This window comes from Schistocerca serialis, chromosome 3 (assembly GCF_023864345.2).
Source record: "Schistocerca serialis cubense isolate TAMUIC-IGC-003099 chromosome 3, iqSchSeri2.2, whole genome shotgun sequence".
Taxonomy (NCBI): domain Eukaryota; kingdom Metazoa; phylum Arthropoda; class Insecta; order Orthoptera; family Acrididae; genus Schistocerca; species Schistocerca serialis.
In genome coordinates this window covers 611,334,354-611,352,596 of record NC_064640.1, presented here as the reverse complement: position 1 = coordinate 611,352,596, position 18,243 = coordinate 611,334,354, and the positions used below count along the sequence as shown (strand labels likewise).

Below are 18,243 nucleotides of genomic sequence, written 5' to 3'. Positions count from 1 at the left end.
TTCTGTAAAATGAAACTGGGCTTCCATCTAGACCTATCAACTTATTTGTTTTCAACTATTTCACTACAGTCTCAATGTCAGGGATGCCTGTGTCTATTGAGGAGTTTGTGTGATGGTCAAACAATGGTTTTTCTGTGTGATCCTCTTGTGTAAATAATTTTTAACATCCAAAGCTTAAAACTTCAGTTTTCCTATTGTTGTCTTCTATTGCCTAGTCAGACTGGTTGATAAGTGACTGAACTGAAGCCTTCAATCTGCTTAGTGATTTTACATAGGACAAGAATTTTCTTGGGTTCACTGCAAGATCTTTTGCTAAGGTATGGTGATAGGAGTTGTATGCTTTGCCCATCGATATTTCTATAGACACACAAATTTCTACTAACTTCTGACTGTTGACATTTCTGTGTTCTTTCATATTTCTCCGCAACACAGTTTGCAATCAGCTTAAAGTTTGTCCATAATTCCACTTTATTCATCATATTAGAATTAAATGATCCCCATTGATTGTCTAAATAGCCTGCTAACAACTGTTTATCTGCTCTTTCCAGCATAAAAACTCTCTTAGCCTTTTTGATAGATTTATAAACTTTAATAACCATTATTATTATGATAACATCATGATTACTAATCGCTGTCTCTATACTAACATTGTCAATAATGTCCAGCCTGTTTGTAGCTACAAGATCTAAAAGATTTCCATTGTTTGTGGGTTATTGTTCTTGAACTAGCTGCTCTGGACACTTTTTGGAAAATGCATTCAGAACCATTTTATACAACTTTCTGTACTACCAGAAATGAATTCATAGATTGCCTGGTCCATACCTGATAGGTTAAAGTCAGCTCCAACTAATATTGTATGATCTGAGTATTTCCACACTACTGAGCAATGCTGGCTTTGATATCCAGTAGCTACATCCAGTGAGTATGGTTTTATGAGCATGAAATTGTTGAATGTTCTTTCTACCACCATGTTCAGCAAAACTTTACGTATTGATACATGCATACATACTTACATTCTTGTATATGACATAAAACAGAACACTTGTTTCATTAGCTGTGCAAGGGACAGTGGTGTTTTTACTTGCTATAAAATATGTAGTGGGACACATCAACATGATCAGTGCAGTTGTCAGCCATCTGTGTACTCTTGATCGTGATATGCCAGTACCACAAACCCCCAATATTTTAGTTCATAATTCAGAGTATTTACTTTGAGTCCCTCTACCACCTGTATCACTTTTCACCCAAAATGTGTAGGAGCAGCAGCCATTCAGACAATTTTACTAATACTGGGTACATACTATGCATAATTACATATGAGTCAGTACATTTCAGTTCTGTTTCAGCCTCATTTTGCCACCTCATTTTGTCATTTATTAAAATTAGTGTACGCCACAGAATTGAATTTTTCAACCCGAAAAATTATTTTTCTCAGGGTTAGCTCTTCAGCACAAGTAAGGGCACTATGGAAGGATATCAAGCAAATTTTGTGCAGCTGTAAAATGATTTCTTTCACTAGTCCATGATGATGGTAGTGTGTGTTGACATACTGTTATGTAGGACCAGAAAGTCTTTTACTACACTTCTTTGGTCATTTTCATGATTTTTTTTAAACACTTGTATCAGAGCAACTGCCATATACCACTTTGCAGTTACAATATCTAGTGTGCTAAATAAGGCTGCCATAATGATTACTTCTGGAAAAGGATACCATCACCACTTTACTTGCAGCATTTTTTCACCTTGTTAATGTTGACAGGTATGCTCTTATCACTGAAAACATATTCCCTTTCTTGGATCATTTACATAAATATGTTTTTCTGCACTGACTACAATTTCAGAAGCACAGAGAGATCTGGCATCACCAAAAAATTGAAAAATTATAGGAAACCATACCAGCTCAAGAACCAAGAGATTCCTTTGAGTCTGTAAAGGGAGTCATGTGAAATTTTTCCAACATTTCTTTAAGAATTTCTGACATAACTTCCTCTGCACCCACCTCTGTAACCAGGGCTGCTAACCACGAATGTGGAGCCACTGGGACATAGCCAGTTTGAATTGTGATGATATTTTTTGTAACCATTACTTGGCCAACATGGGATAAAGAGTGGATGGAACACAGTTCACAATCACCTAAATGAACAGCAGTGCTCTAGGTTATGTCCCAAATATCTCTATATTGTTTCATGGAGTAAGGGTACTCCTAGCAATCCAACTATTGGATAAGAATGTTATTCTTGGCTTCACCCTTTGTTCTATTTGAGAGTAACCTGCTATGTGTTGACGTCATATCTCATCTCCTCCCTACATTTCATTTCAATAATCATCCATAAAAATGAAAACACAATACTCATCTTAGTCATCCACATAACTGACACAGACCTTACGCACAATGAAGAGAAAGGAACAGGGACTTTACCTCAGTGTTTTGTATTGTCTCATGAACATCCATGAAAATGAGACTAAAATTTTAAGTTCAAACTAATTGTATAATACAGGCTTTCAGGGCCAGCAGACATGAAGTTAAGACTTCTGGCTGACAGGCCATGGTCAAGATATAAAATTATTCCCTAACATTTTATCTCCAACAGCAGGAGAGATCATTAGAGGTAAAATGGCAACTGCATCAAGGGCTCAAGAGAGTGCCAAATTAATAGAGCTGTTTAGAGGGCACCATAATTTGACACATGATGCCGATTGCAAGAGAATCTATGGCTGGTACCATCATTCTTGATTAAAAGCAACTGATCATAATTCTGTTGGTGCAAAGTCAACATTTATATTTTATCTGACTTAACACCTTCTTCTTTTCTGTTTAAACTATTATGATGTTTCTAAATCTCTATGACCTCTCTATACATGCACACACAATAGCTAAAACACTCATCTCACTGAATTTTATTTTATTTCGTGATTTCCATCTTGAAAAACATGTTCTGGTATGGCTGATTTGTCCATATGTCCTATATGGCAATTCCTTTTGTGTTCAGCAAAACAGGTGTTAACACTTCTTTTTTGTTATTCCACATATACCTGCCGACAACTACAAGGATTTTATGTACTCCAGGTGTTGCTAGTGGATGCATACATTTTCTGTCATTCTCAAACATTCTTTTATCTACTTGGAGGGTATAAATGTAGTTTCCACACCATACTTGGCCAACATCTTTCCAATGTGATCTGTAATCTTGTTAAGAAACAGGAGTAAAACTTTCCCATTTGGTGTACGTTGCTTCTCACTGGTCCTGGCTTTCTCTCTTCTTGAATGGAGTGCTTGATCCACCTCTTTACTGGAGTAACCATTTTTCCTGAAAGCCAACTGTAAGTGGCTAAACTCATCTCATAAATAAACCAGCTGACAGATTTTATTAACCATGTCCACCAAGTTACTGATGACACCTCTATTTGTCTTGGGTGAGGGTTGGATTCCTTATGGAGGTATCAATCAGTGTATGTACCTTCCATGTACATGTTATTTCCCAAAGCCCCATCCACTCATTTGATTACAGACTCATTCAGACAGTTAAGTTGCCCATTGCTCTCTTTCTCCATCATAAATTGAATTTTTGGGCTAATACTATTGAGATGCTCCAAGAAGACATCCAGCTCCTCTTTATTGTGTGTCTTTACTGCAGAGGTATCATCACACAGTGGTTCCACTTAGCTGGTTTTTTATTGGATGTCTACAATAACTGTTGTTCAAAAATCTCCATAAACAAATTTGCAACAATTGAGCGAAGAGGACTGCCCACTGCGGCGTCATCAATTTGCTCATAAAATTCATTATTGTACTGAAAATAGGTTGAAATGAGATAGTGTCAAAATAAAGCTACTATATCAGTTGAAAAAATGTCTGCTCTACATGGTGATTCTTATTAACATTTAAAAACCCCCGAAGCACTATAGATGATGCTGAGACAAGTAATTTAATATAAGACACAGGGAGAGGAGGGGAGGGGGGGGGGGGGGGGGAAACAAATGTTGGGAAATACCTCATAACTGGATGACAAACATTGAACATGTGACATCACCAGATGACATACCTCACTGTACTTGTAGCAGTTGGGCTTGTCGATAGTACTCTCACTTGTAGACAGCAGTGCTACACATCGCTCTGGTATGCTACTCTTTTCATAAATGTTAATTGATTCCTTGTAGTCTTGTATTACCACTACCACAAGTACTGCCATGTCACATCAGATGATGCAAGCACAGAAACAGAGTAGCACTGCCCCTGCCAGCAAGGGTAGGACTGACAAGCTCAACCGATGGCAAGGAACATCATCTGGTGATGTCACATGTTCAGCATTTATCATCCATTTTTGGAGTATTTCCCAACATTTGTGGCCTCATGTGTCTCATATTAAATTACTTGTCTCAGGATCATCTACATCTCTTTGTTGGTTATTAAATGTTAATAAGAATCACCCTGTATATATCGTTCACAGGAATCACAGTAAATAAAGGCACAGTATCAAAACTGACAAGAATGGCCATGTTATACAGTAGGCGTGGTATTCTATACTTCATCTATGAACTCAGATGTATCCATTAGAACATGTCACTTTCTTTACTAAGAGTGGATAAAGGAAAGAAAATACAATGTGAAATTTTCATCAAATTAGAAAAAGTGTCATATCCATTAAATGACACCTTCTCCATGTTGACAAGGTGGTAACATAATTCAACTTGCACAACTAGGATTATAAAAATGGAAACCTATTAGCATGACTGCACAACACTGTCAAACAAGGGATATGAGGACTATACGCTAGTTCTACCAGCCCATTTCACTGTGACTTTAGGAGGTTTACCCTACACATTTAGATGAGTGACTAGATCCCCCATTACATGTAGCACTCAATACACAATTGTTCACCTTTAATTATGCCACTCAAACTTGAAAAGGTGATGATATGTAAATAACATAATGCCTCCATTAATATGATCTGATGTTCGTTTCTGTGAGCAAACAAAGTGTTATACCAGGAATAATAGAAATAATTTTACAAGCTTTGAGATTGTGGCAGATTACTCACATGAAAAAAGGGGCATATGCCCACAAATGAATGTATCTCAAAATATTTCATTTTTGAAGTAGTGATGAAAGAATTTTTCTCTGCATTCTCAAGCCACTGACAGACAGAAAAACTTGAAAATGTCTCCTAGTTGCCTCTACACATGTATAGACTCATGGGATGGTAGACTGTTGCACACTTTCAAACCCTGCTGAATGGTGTCAAATGGTTTCACAGGTCTCTGTTACACACTGATGAAGTGTCTCTGTGTTAGGAATGACTGCTGCACAAACTGTTTATAATAGATGGCATCACAGCTGGCACTCCAAAAAAACTGAGGTTGGAGGAATGTGCAGGCCATGGAATTGGTCCTCTCCTACCTATCTATTCATTGGAGTATATATCAACCAGTGTACCTCAAACTATTTGGCTGAAATTTACTGGAGCCTCTTCATACATAGACCAATTCCTCTTATTTTTAAGGGTACATCCTGCAGTGTGGCCAGATGAACTTTATCAATAGGATCCTTACAGACAACATCTGCAAGGCATGCTGGGATAGTATATCAAATTACCAGTCACCTAGAATTCCAGACCACCCATTAATTTTAAACTGCTATCAGTGTCTAGCCGAGTATTTCCATGATTGTCTTCATTTACTCACAAAAATGGTTGTGATGGTTTATTTTTATATCTTCCAAATGTTGCCTCATCTACAAATGAGAAAGAGGATACAACCAACAGATTGGCAGTTTGCACCACAAACCATCAGTAAAATTTCTACTGTCTATGATTGACAAGTGAAAGATCCTGCACATAATGATGGTAATATGGATACATGGAGAGTCAGTTAAGTATCGTCCAATTGGTACTATGAGATGTATCACATGCTACACTATGAGATGTGTCACATGCTACAGTGATGTGTTGTGTGATTATACATGGATCTTTTTTTACCTTTGGCAGAATATGCCTGTTCGTGAAATGAATATCTCACCACAGTTAAAAGGGACCTTACCATGTAACTCACAGTGACTACATACATAAAATTTTCACAACAGATTAAGTAATCTACCTATTGACTGAATTACTATCAATTCTTTGGGATTTAGCATCTTTGTATATATCCTGTAAAATAACATGCTTCAAGCATGTCTTTGTACTCACTGTCTGAGTATATGAAAATGGAAATCTTAGTATCTTGTCCAACTATCCCCCTCCTCCTCCCCCCCCCCCCCCACCTTCCCACCCATGCACCCCCTCCCCCTGCCAGATAAATTATTGTGGCTGCTCTTGGTAGTATAGTTGTTTGTACTCTCTATATGTATTGTAACATAACCTGCCTGTACTCATGTAATCCCTATAGTGAGTTGCCACCATGACTCCAATTTCATGACTGGAGTATCAGCATTCTGAAATGAAGGACTGGGAAATTTTATGGAAAAATCTGGCCTATGTACTTCAAGAAAAATGTAGGAAAGCAAAATCAGATTAGACAGAAAAAGCTGGGACCAACTTCTCAAGAATTCCAGCCAAATATCTTAGCAATGACCCACAATGCTCAGTAGTTCTGCACACACACACACACACACACACACACACACACACACACACACACACAAAGTTTGTGCATTCTACCACTGTTCTACCACTGACCACAACAAGATTGAATGCCACTTGGTGGGGTTCCGACACATGATGTGATGAAGAAAGCATTTACAGGGAGCACAAATGAATGGGGAATAATTTTAGGGTTCAACATGAGCTGAAAATATCAAAATCAACTGACATAATTGGTTCTGACAGAGGGCAGATTGTTGTGGTCACGGATCTGGCAATGAGCATCTCAGAAACAATGAAGCTGGTTGGCAGTTTGCTTGCTACCATTATGAGCATTTACTAAAAGTGTTCGAAGGAAAGTGAAACCAAAAGTACCCAAAAAGGGTTGGATGTTCATGCCCCTTCACAGAACATGGATGTTGGAGTCTTGACCGTGCTGTAAAGCAAGATAGGTGGCAACCTGTGGCAGATCTGGCACCATTCTGGTGCAGGCAAAACTGTTTCTGAGCACACTGTTCAGCACACACTGCTGAAGATGGAGCTGCACAGCAGACAACCTCTATGTGTTCCCACACTGACCTAACACCATCAGCAATTATGACTGCAGTGAGAACAGGATCATCAAAATTGGATTTTGTACCAATGGAAATTTGTTACCTGGTTAGATGAAACACATTTCTTATCATACCACGTCAATGACCCTGTGTGGATACACTGTCATTCAGGTGAATGGCTGCTCAAAACATACACCACTCCATGGATGCAGGCTGGTGTGGGCAGTATTATGCTATGGGGCACACTGACCAGGCCTTCCCTGGGACATGTGGTCATAATTGAAAGTGCAACGACAGCTCTGGACTATATGGCAGACCACCTGCATGCCTTCAGATTCAATGTCTTGCCCAACGACAATGGAATTTTCCAGCAGGACAACTGTTTGTACCACAAAGCCAGAATTGTGCTACAGTTGTTCACAGTAGTGAACTCATCTTGATGTCTTGGCCACCAAATTCATCTGATCTGAGCCAGACAGCAATGCTATCAGATGTCAGCTCCACACCCGCAAAACACTAACCTGTAATTTATGAAAGCTGTGTGACCTGTGAGTAGATGCTGGTGCCATATGCTTCTGGAAACCCAATGACATCCAGCATGCCACTGTACTGCATTCCAGAGGCACATCAACACATTATTAAGCTGGTGGTAATCAATGTTTTGACTCATTAGTTCACATACAGTGCTTTTGCAACAATCAGCACAGTTGGTTTTTTTAATTACTATCATGTTTCTGTTTCACACTTAAAGATGTATTTTACCATATCTCTTATTTTTTGTAAACTTGTAAATAATATGTGCATGTTCAATCTTTTCATAATCTCTACTCTCAATATTTTACAGTAATCCTTTTCTAATGTTTCTCACAGAATATTACTTCTTGCACTGGCAAGGAATCTTCTTTCAAACTATGTATGTCCAGCTGTTTATTATTTTTAATATCTCAGAGGCAATGGTGTCAGTCTTGTGAAAATTCACTAATTAATGACCTGGGACTGCTTATCACTCCCCACAATAATCAGAATGACTTTATTTTTTGTTACCTCAGTAACCAGTAAACATTTGTCATGTAAATTAATTTATTTTTATGGATAATACCAAAAATTACAAGTTGACATTAAGGAACTTCGTTTACAAATCAACAAATTAATTTCTTCAAAATATTCAGTATATTCTTTCCTACCTACTATTATTCTGGTACACTGCAATATTTGTATCTGTCAATGAAAGGTGTTGTACAGAGAGTTTGTTCAGGGTCCAAGCAAGTTTTGTTTTCTGAATCTATACCTTTTTCTCTTTTGGTTTCTGGTTGTTGACACAAATAATATGTTTCATCTGCAGAACACTACTGACATTTAGTAATTCATTAAACAAATTTCAAACAACAACCTATCAGTGTAGGCTAACCACATAGATGGGCTTTAAAAATAACATTCTTTGAATTGATTTTATAATCATGAGAATGTACAGTACAGACATCATAGTGCAAGAGAATTAATGCACAATGTCCGACTGAGCAGTATGAGACCTGTCTAAAAGGTATCCAACTTTAAATTTTCCCACATAAAGTAATAGTGTTACAGTAGTACCACTTTCCACAGTGAAGAGGGACATCTTCATATGTATACTCAAATAATCATGCCACCATTGGCTATATCATTCATTACTTGGTAGTTACTGTGTGAACTATTGTTCCATGATTTGTCAGAATTCTGGTTCATTTGAGATGACTGAATGTGTTTACAAACAATGCTGCATCAAATTAAGTCAGAAGATTGATGATTCTCAAAGCAAAACAATTCATTTGATTTGGCAGGATTTGAGAATGATGCTGTGGAGGGAGACCAAATAAAGAAGTGGTTCAATGAGTTACAAAATAGCTAAACATTTGTGAAAAATGGCTAGTGTCCAGAGAGGCCACAAACTGCTTGCAGGGCAGATGTTCTTGAGAAAGTCCAAAATCTAGTACTGGGGGATCATTGTTTTGCAACATGACAGATTACTGGGGCCATTGGGATCAGCAAAACTTTATATGTATACAATTTTACACAAGATTTTGAACATGTGTAGAATGTCAGCAAAATTCTTTCCCAAGTTGTTGTTGTCTGCAGAACAGAAAGAATTCCATCTTGATGTTTCACAGGACATGTAGGACACTGCTGATACTGATGCTAGGTTTCATAACACAATGATAACTGAACAGTAGTTGGGGTTACAGGTATGATCTGGAAACAAAAGCACAGTTCACAGTCACTATAATGAAGCATTCCTAGCTGCCCCCCCCCCCCCCCCCCCCCCGCCACCAAGACTAGCTGATGCTGAATGTCTTCTTTGATAACTGTGGAAGTGCACTATATGACTACTATGAGTACACACCAGAAAGGCAAAAGTGAGAATAGAGTTTTATCACTATGTTTTCTGCCATATTGATGACACAGTTCAGTGCAACAGATCATTCCTACAGAAAGCAAGGAACCGATTATTAAATAATAATAATATTCCAGCTTATTTGTCACGTCAGATCCAGGCTTTGTTGGTATAAGATGGAATAAAGACACCTCTGAGAAAAAAATCATTTTGAGAGTAGTTAGGAGATGATACAGATTGTGATGATGGAGTTGCAATTTGTTCCCAAAACCCTCTTCCAGTGGTGTTTCCAACAATGGATGTATTGATGAACAAAATTTATGGGTGAACAATGGTCCTACTTTGAAAGAGATGAAGGTCTCAATGCTATCTAGTAAGCAATGTAATTTTCTTGGCCAAAGGTTAAAGGTTGAGGACTCTTTAGACTGGCCTAATAACTAAAACTTATTGCACATGTGTTTGGACCCATTGGAGGGAAATGATCAAGGTTGAGAAACAGCAGTCTACACATATACTTGAAAAACCAACTGAATGCTATTTACAAGATTTGCACACAAGGAATGCTGCAGAACATAGATGATATACAGGAATGTGCTGAATTTTCATGTAACCAAGTAAAAGTTTGGAAGCTACACAGGCCTGTATACATGGTTACAGAATTCAATAGTGCTGTAGACATTTGTTAACTATTCATGAGAAAAGCACAATTTCTTCAGCTTGGTAGTCCAAAATGATAGTAATTAAATACTAGGAAGACTGGCCGAATAAATATGTTCAGATAAATGGCTAAAATAGCACAAAGGAGGGTCACACATGAAGTCTACACTTCCTGCACAAACAAAACTTTTTGCTCATAGTCATTCAGTTTTCAGGTATGTACACTATTTTTTAAACATTTAATTTCCAGAGTCATTCAAATTGTTTCCTACACCTTGTATATGTACATTACAATTTAATACTACCTCTATTCAAATTACACTGTCTTTGTTAGGAATAACATAAGAAACTACACTCTGAGAACTACTTTCACTCTCAGGAAATGTGCTACTGTCTTCTCGACAATCACAGGCAAAGCCTATTTATTCATTGTATCAAATAATGTGTAATCTACAGAGAAACACAAACATAACTGCATAAAGATGATTAACTGGAGACTACATAATAGTAAGCAGCCACAATGAAGCATACTACTAGAATGCAAGGAATAGTTATTTTCATATGCCATGCAGGATGAAAGTTTCACACAACTGCTTATTTCATGCAAAGTGGAAAATTTATACCATTTCAGCTGTGTTTGTAAAAATATCTACAATATTTTTTACTTACTAACTAAAAGCAGAATGCACATTTCAGCAAAACAAAAGTATGTAAGTAATTTAGTCTCCTTGAATGTTGCATGGATTTATGTGATTAGAAATTTGATCTGGCCTGTCATTCAATTTTTTGAAACACATTTCTTTTACTGATCTAGCAAGTTCAGCATATAGTAACAATGAAACAGATATCATTAAACTGTGATTGGTTAAAAGCTGTTACATAACCCAAAGAAACTGAAATAGGTGATTTATACAACGTCCTGCAACCCAAAGGTACTAGCATAATCAATGATAGTTATGAACTTCTTTGGCCTTACACTGCATAGCAGCCTGACTGAAAATGCAGAAAGTTTGGAGGAATATCAACAAATGCCATAATTTTATAATTAGAACAGTCGCAAAGTCTGAAATACCTAAATTCATTTCATCACACCAGCATCTCATTTCACAAAAAAAGAAGTATCTGACAAAAGGAACTCAGAGAATCTACCCTTTTGTTTGCTTGTTACACCTAACAAATAAGCCAGGATGCAGATATTCACAGAATCTTTTGATGGAACATGACTCCTCTGCTATAAAACAGGTACGAGAACTCATACTTACTGGGAATCCCCGACACCAGTTTGAGAGGTCTGAGCACCCGAATGGCTCTCAGAGTTCGGAGATCCATGTCCACATTATTGAAAGGGATGAGTGTTATGAACCTGTGGAAGCAATTACTTGCTATCACTACAAAACAAACCACTACTAAAACTAAAGAGTAATACAAAGAAAAGAACTAAATGTAAAATAGGACATAACTATTCTAGATCTAGACATGTCTAAACTAAGAAATTCTATGCAAAATAAACTACTATGAACAATTAGCACAGACACTCCATTCACACTGCCAACTCTATTCACACTAAAACTGCATAGTTTTAGTACATGAACAATACATACTAATGGGGAAAACATATTAAAACATTAAGAAATATTCAGTCAAGAAATACCACTAAAGATAAGGTGACAATTACAAGATGTTTCTAATTGCTGTAATGGATAACATATCACAGAAAGCACTACTATCCAACGATTTCTTCATTATTCACCACTTTATTTGATCTGAAATTACTTGGTAGGTAATGCTGCTTTCCTTCAATGTCCCTACCATTTTGATCTCTTTCCCCACATTCAGTAATAATTATATTCTAAGAGAAGAACACTGATTTACTTACTAAAAAATATTAACTTCCCTGCATCTTTATTTGCTGACTGATTGATGCAGTGTTTTTGTCCACAAATACAAAAGCAAATAATCTCTCTCTCTCTCTCCCTCTCTCTCCCTCTCTCTCTCTCTCTCTCTTTCTCTCTTTATTATTCCCCTCCCCCCCCCCCCAAAGAAAAAAAAACATTCACACACACACACACACACACACACACACACACACACACACAGAGTTTTGCATACTTCTGTGTCAGTCTCTCTTCCTATTACAAACAGGACTAAACACTAAACTAGCAGAGAACATATCAACACTGCCAGCTGTACTCTAAAAGCTGTCTTCATGCCTCGGGTACAATAGGTACACAATTAGCAACTCCTGAAAAGAGGAAAATGAGCTAATTGTTATTCATTACACTATAATGTATCTATAACATTTAGAAACAGATGTTTTTTTTCAGTCAATAAAATATTTTGTAATGCTATGCAGGCAACTAGCTAAAAGTAATATGAGAGAAGTATGAAGTGGAAGACCCAGTATATGTAAGCAATAAACAGAGTACGATGAGGTTACTCTGAGAAAAGCCACAAAATCAATAGTCATCAAATGAAATATTTGTAGTGGGGAAATGTGTAAATTTATTTTCTGTATTGTGGGATTTTGCCACCAGAAATTAGGTTCACTGCTGTCAAGAATTTATACGCTGAGAAATAATAACACAGTGTTTTAGTATCTGCAATCTTTCACATATTATTTGTCATGATAATAAAATGGCACAGAGATTTTCAGCTAGGATCTTGTAGCATCTCGGTGATTAATGAAACTAAAGTATTATGAACAATCACTCTCGAAATTCCTCAGACAGCCAGTCAGCCAAAATCACTAAACTCTAATAAAACACAGTTTTCTATTCTGGATGTATCACACTACACACACACCGCATCACTGCAAAACAAGTGGACATCTCATGAGTAGAAACATGCATGTCCATAAATGTTGTTCTAATCTCATTTTGGTCTTCAATGTCATTTAGTACAGTGCTGGCATGAAAATAGCACTAACTGATATCAAAGTTACAAGCTGGATAAATATGCTGTGGTGATGGCATAGTGGTGGTGGTGGTGGTGGTGGTGGTAGTAAAGGTCATGGTGGTGGTGGTGGTGGTGGTGGTGGTGGTGGTGGTGATGATGTTTGTGACAGTGGCAACAATGTTGGTGGTTGTAGTGGTGGGGATGGTAGTGATAGAAGGCTCATCCGTACCCACTGGACATACTGACCATTTATCAATGGAGTGTTGCATATTAATAGTTGCCAAAGGTATGGTAGAATGCTATGTTCATTACAGTCACCCAAAAAGTTCATAAAATATGAGGCTAAATTTCTGGTCTCAACAATAATTATTACAAAGATAAAAAATGTTGACCATATGCTTCACATCAACAGAAACATAAAATTATTGTACATTTACAGCAAAGGAACAATTTTTATTCATAAAAAAATTTTGGCCTTTTTATGATAAAAAATGTTACCTTCAGACTATTAAATTACATTGAGATCACTTGATACAATTTCTATCAGAAAAATCTATATTCCAAAATAAGGGAATATGGGCACACTTTCTAAGCACAGAAACTGTATGTTTATTCTTTTCAAACCATGTAACAAGCTCAGTGAAACTTGATGCAGTTATAAACAGAAATGATTTGCTTTCAATAAAATTATATATAGATGTTGCCTTTAAAATGTTAATAATATGTATCAACAAAATACTCAAAATAAAATTAAGCCTACATCACATGTAATTGTTGACTAAAGGCATACTGAGGTTTTCACAAAATAATAATGAATCTGCTCAAGTTAATGCAAATAAAATCACTTGTTAAACACTGACAGCACAATACAAATAAATTCAGAGAACACTCTCATACTTGAATCTATCTACTGTCTAAGCAATCAACTGAAATATCACCATACACAGACGAATGACTACTCTCTGAGTTTAATATTTTAACAGAGAATTTTTAAAAGGGGCCATACATCTTGAATTAATTTTACATTATTTCATATGCAAATTATTCTAGTACAATGTGTACAAATAATGTACTACATAGCGTTACAGTACAGCAGTTTACACAAGCCGAAATGACGACGCAACATGTGGTATTTACTGAATACATGTTTACTTTATCAGAAGACTTAACATTCAGTGACACAGTGGAAACATCACTAATAACGTTTTGAAAAATAACAAGTTGCCCCGATGTACAGTTCACTATTTAGTGACCTTGCTCACAGGTCACAATGGCAAAGGAAGAAAAAACTGATACTACATACTGAGCAAAAAATTAATGTCAGTGCAAGAGATGATTAAATTTTAACTGGGATGCTACAAGTGCCCAAACTTCTTTTCTTCTTGTGTTTTCATCAAATGACAGTTTTTTGTTATGTTAATTACAAACATGTATTGTTCTTAAGACAAAATGAATGAGCACTTAATGCTTTCTTTTCAATACCCTTCATCTAAAGCTCACTTTCTTAATGACTGGTCTCAAAAATTGTTGATCCAACTATTTTTTAACAGACAGATGCGTCATGAATAAATTAGTTTCTGTACAGCAAACTCAAACACAAATGCATATGTAACAGGGTATCTCCAAAGCAGAACCATATTGTTGACTTTTAAATCACAATGCTTTGTGTCATATGTTGTGCTGCTTAAGGATTATATATATATACGTGCATAACTTTATTTCAAATACTGTAAAAAAAATTATGCTCTTCAAACAAGGTCTGCAAGGCTTCAGAATAAAATATTGTTTTATAATTTATGAACCCACTGTAAATCAAAACCAGTTACAATATCAATTAGACCAAACTAAGACAATCAGCCACCTACAGAGGTATTTTTAATCACATCCACTGTTATAATGCAGCTTTAGAGTAAATGTGACTCGTCTTTTACAATATTATTGCTAAGTAATGAAACAGCCAATCGCACTTAGAAGAACAACATTCATGGGCATGCCATGTTATCAACAACTAGCTGTATATATCTAAGACTAAGATATAGAAATACTCCATCTAGCTCTGTGGCCTGCACCTAAGGCAATAAGACACACGGATAATCATTCCAGTCAACACTAACATTTGGTTGTCATTACTACACTGCGTCTAGAGGAGGATGTACTTCAAGTTGGTAAGCTCGCTGCAGGCTGCTACCAACTTACTTGGTATTCTTGAGACCAGTTTCAGTGGCCTCAACACACGGAATGATCGAAGCATCCGCAAATCCACATCCACATTGGACTCCGCAAATATGGTCATCGACCTACAAACACCCACATGTTTTGGAAACAGCTGCCTACAGGAAAAGCATTCTGAAGCATAGTAGTTCAGTTGTCTGTTCAACCTGAGTGATTACTTTTCCTTATGTCCCTGCTAAAAGACATACACAAACTACCCGTCCAAAAAACTTTTTTTTTGTTAAATGTGCAACATTATAGATGGGGCTGTCAGTGTATGACTGCCTATTCAGTCATGCTGGAACACATACAACGTGGTTAATTTAAATAAATGTTCAACTTTATGCTTTATAAATAGTAAGAGGTCACAGAACAGATCTGATAGAGGATTATGGCCATTAGCACACACGTCAACATGCAGTGAATTTAACAAACAGGTCAAAAGCTACCAAATTTATCATTGGTTACTCAACAGGCCCATTGGTACTCCACCTGCTGCAAAAAATTAACAATATCTCAGTGTAGTTATGGAAAAAAGGAACTCATCTCATTACGTAAAATGCTGCAAAATACAGCAATATATCTATATGCATGTATAAACATAGCAGAAATGTTTTATTCCAACAATAAACTTCATTTACAACCTTGTAAATATGTGGAAAAAGGCAAAAATACAAAAATTATTAAAATAGGGTTATTGGTGTGAGGATTGATCGATAGTTTTAACAATTAGTGAGCATGGTAGGAGTGGTCGTATTAAAAATGGGCTACTTTTGAATGTTTAAACAAAAATTTCCATTATGCATGATCAGTATTTTACAACTCTCTGAAGTTGCATCTCTACTACTGTCCTGAAGCCTCTGTGATAACACCAGTAGCAAAGTAGTTTGATTTCCAAAATTTACTTTATATAGGTGCTGTGTGTTAATCCCACATATTACTGAAGTTCCAAATTACAGAGATGTGAAGCTAGTTGTATTAGAAGCTCCAGATTCCCTGTACTGGAAGGAAGTATAGCATTTAATGTCCTGTTGATGTTAAGAACATTAGAGATGATGAACTAGCTCAGATTTTGCAAGAATATGGAAGGGAACCACCATGGCCTCAACAAAAGAAGCATCAGGGCACTCATTTCACATAACTTAAGGAATTTTAAATGGAGATGACCAGAGGATTTTTTGCATCTTGCTCCTTATAAATATGGACCCAGTGTCTTAACCACTGCACAATTTTGCTCAGTTTCTCTGGACTGATCAAGTTCAGTATATTATAAGATTTCATACTCACTTAGGCATATAATGGGCTAGTTTACAAGTTACTTCTCAGTCTTTCAGTCCACAAAGATTAATTATACAATTTACATTTTAATATTTCTCAGTTGTACAGTGTTGGAAACAGCTCAATATATGCCACAAGTAACTTGTAAGTATGATTTAATGTTACAGCTTGAAATTTCATCATCAACCTGTTAAACATTGGCACGAGGAAAATAGAGAGAAAATGTGAATGCTTGAATGGCTTCTTAGACCAAAAACATCTTGGTGAGTACCTCAGTTATGCAGTTTTGCCAAATGAGTGCTGAATTCTAACTGACAAACAGACATAGTAGTACTTTTGTTACATTGCAGCTGGTTAAAGTTATCATGATAACAGCAACATTTTTTTAAATATACTGATAAAACCTTAGATTTTTTTCTATCTTTGTGTTTAACAATTATGAAAGCTTTCCTTTGTAACTGCAAATAACCACACAAACTTCCTTCAATGAATGTGAATATACCATGCTACTCTTTGTGCAGCTTGTATGATTTGTATCAAACAAGTACAATCATTGACACAAATGACTTGACAATAAGTTGCATCCATCTGACCAGGCAGCTCATATGCACAGTTCTGTGATTGATTTTGAAGCTCCCCTATCCACGGCAATTGCAACTGATGTGACTGAACCACATGTGTTACACAAATGGGATTTTTGCTGCTGAGCCCAATTTGAAACATCAGCTATCACTTTAAAATGGTACAACAGCCAAAAGTGGCCAATAGTGGAAGTAATACAATAATTACAATCCATGGCAGAAATATTATAATTTATGAAATTTTGTACAAATGTGGAACCTGCCTCAATAAAATTAATTTAACATTAGAGGAAGTTATCTTGAAGTCAAAATCCTCTCCAGGAGCTTCTTTGTAGCAGTTACCAGGTTCAGTCCAGAAATTTGTACCCACTGTGCTGATTTTTGGCACAATTGTGTTCTGGCCACAAGTGTTAAGGTCGATATTGGCCTCACCAGAGATACTGGGGCGTCGAGTTGGCAGAGAGTGGCCCTATGGTGACGAGGAGTGGAGGACTGGACAGTACCGAGCCAGAAGGACAGCACGGCAGAGTGTTAGGGTCTAGAAGGTCCTAATTGGGCATTTAATAATTTTGGCACTCTGTGGTTATGGTCTGATGGTGAAACCAAGACGCTTGGGAATTCAACGCTGCTGTGGAATGATAAGCCGTGGGCTCTGCAATTGTACGGATGCAATTACGGCAAGCTGTGGCCGATGTTGTTTGTGGGTGTTTTGCCACAGCGGATAAGGAAGACAGTGGCCCAACTTGAACATGCTGTGCTGAATCATGTTCACCCACAATAAGGCTGTCATGATATTGGAGAAGAAAGCACTGGAATATGGTAAGTGTATTAACCTTCAGTTTTTCTGCAGTGTTAGTTTGCTTAACTGTGTGAAGATTGAGCAGTAACTGTCACCTTTCAATGGAATCAACAAGTGTGTAAAAGTGTGGCCAATGTCAGATGGGCGTTGTCATAAAGTTATTATATTTCTTATTTGTGAACATAATTTTCTGTTATCAGGATTACTCATTGGATAAAGTTGAAATTCAGTTCTGCACTGAAGTTCAGTGGGTTATAAATATTGGAATTTACCATATATGATAACTGTGAGTTTTGGATATGTATTTATATCTGTGTGTTAA

General features: G+C 36.7%; 1 protein-coding gene across 1 annotated transcript in view; it reads right to left on the bottom strand.

Annotated features, from left to right (window-relative positions):
* The window catches only part of LOC126471040 (voltage-dependent calcium channel type A subunit alpha-1), a 380,574-nt gene that overhangs the window by 338,614 nt on the left and 23,717 nt on the right, over positions 1–18,243 (bottom strand). The window contains exon 4 of the mRNA XM_050099107.1: positions 11,420–11,520. Within this exon, the coding sequence (XP_049955064.1) occupies positions 11,420–11,520 (101 nt within the window). The remainder of the gene's footprint in view (positions 1–11,419; positions 11,521–18,243) is intronic.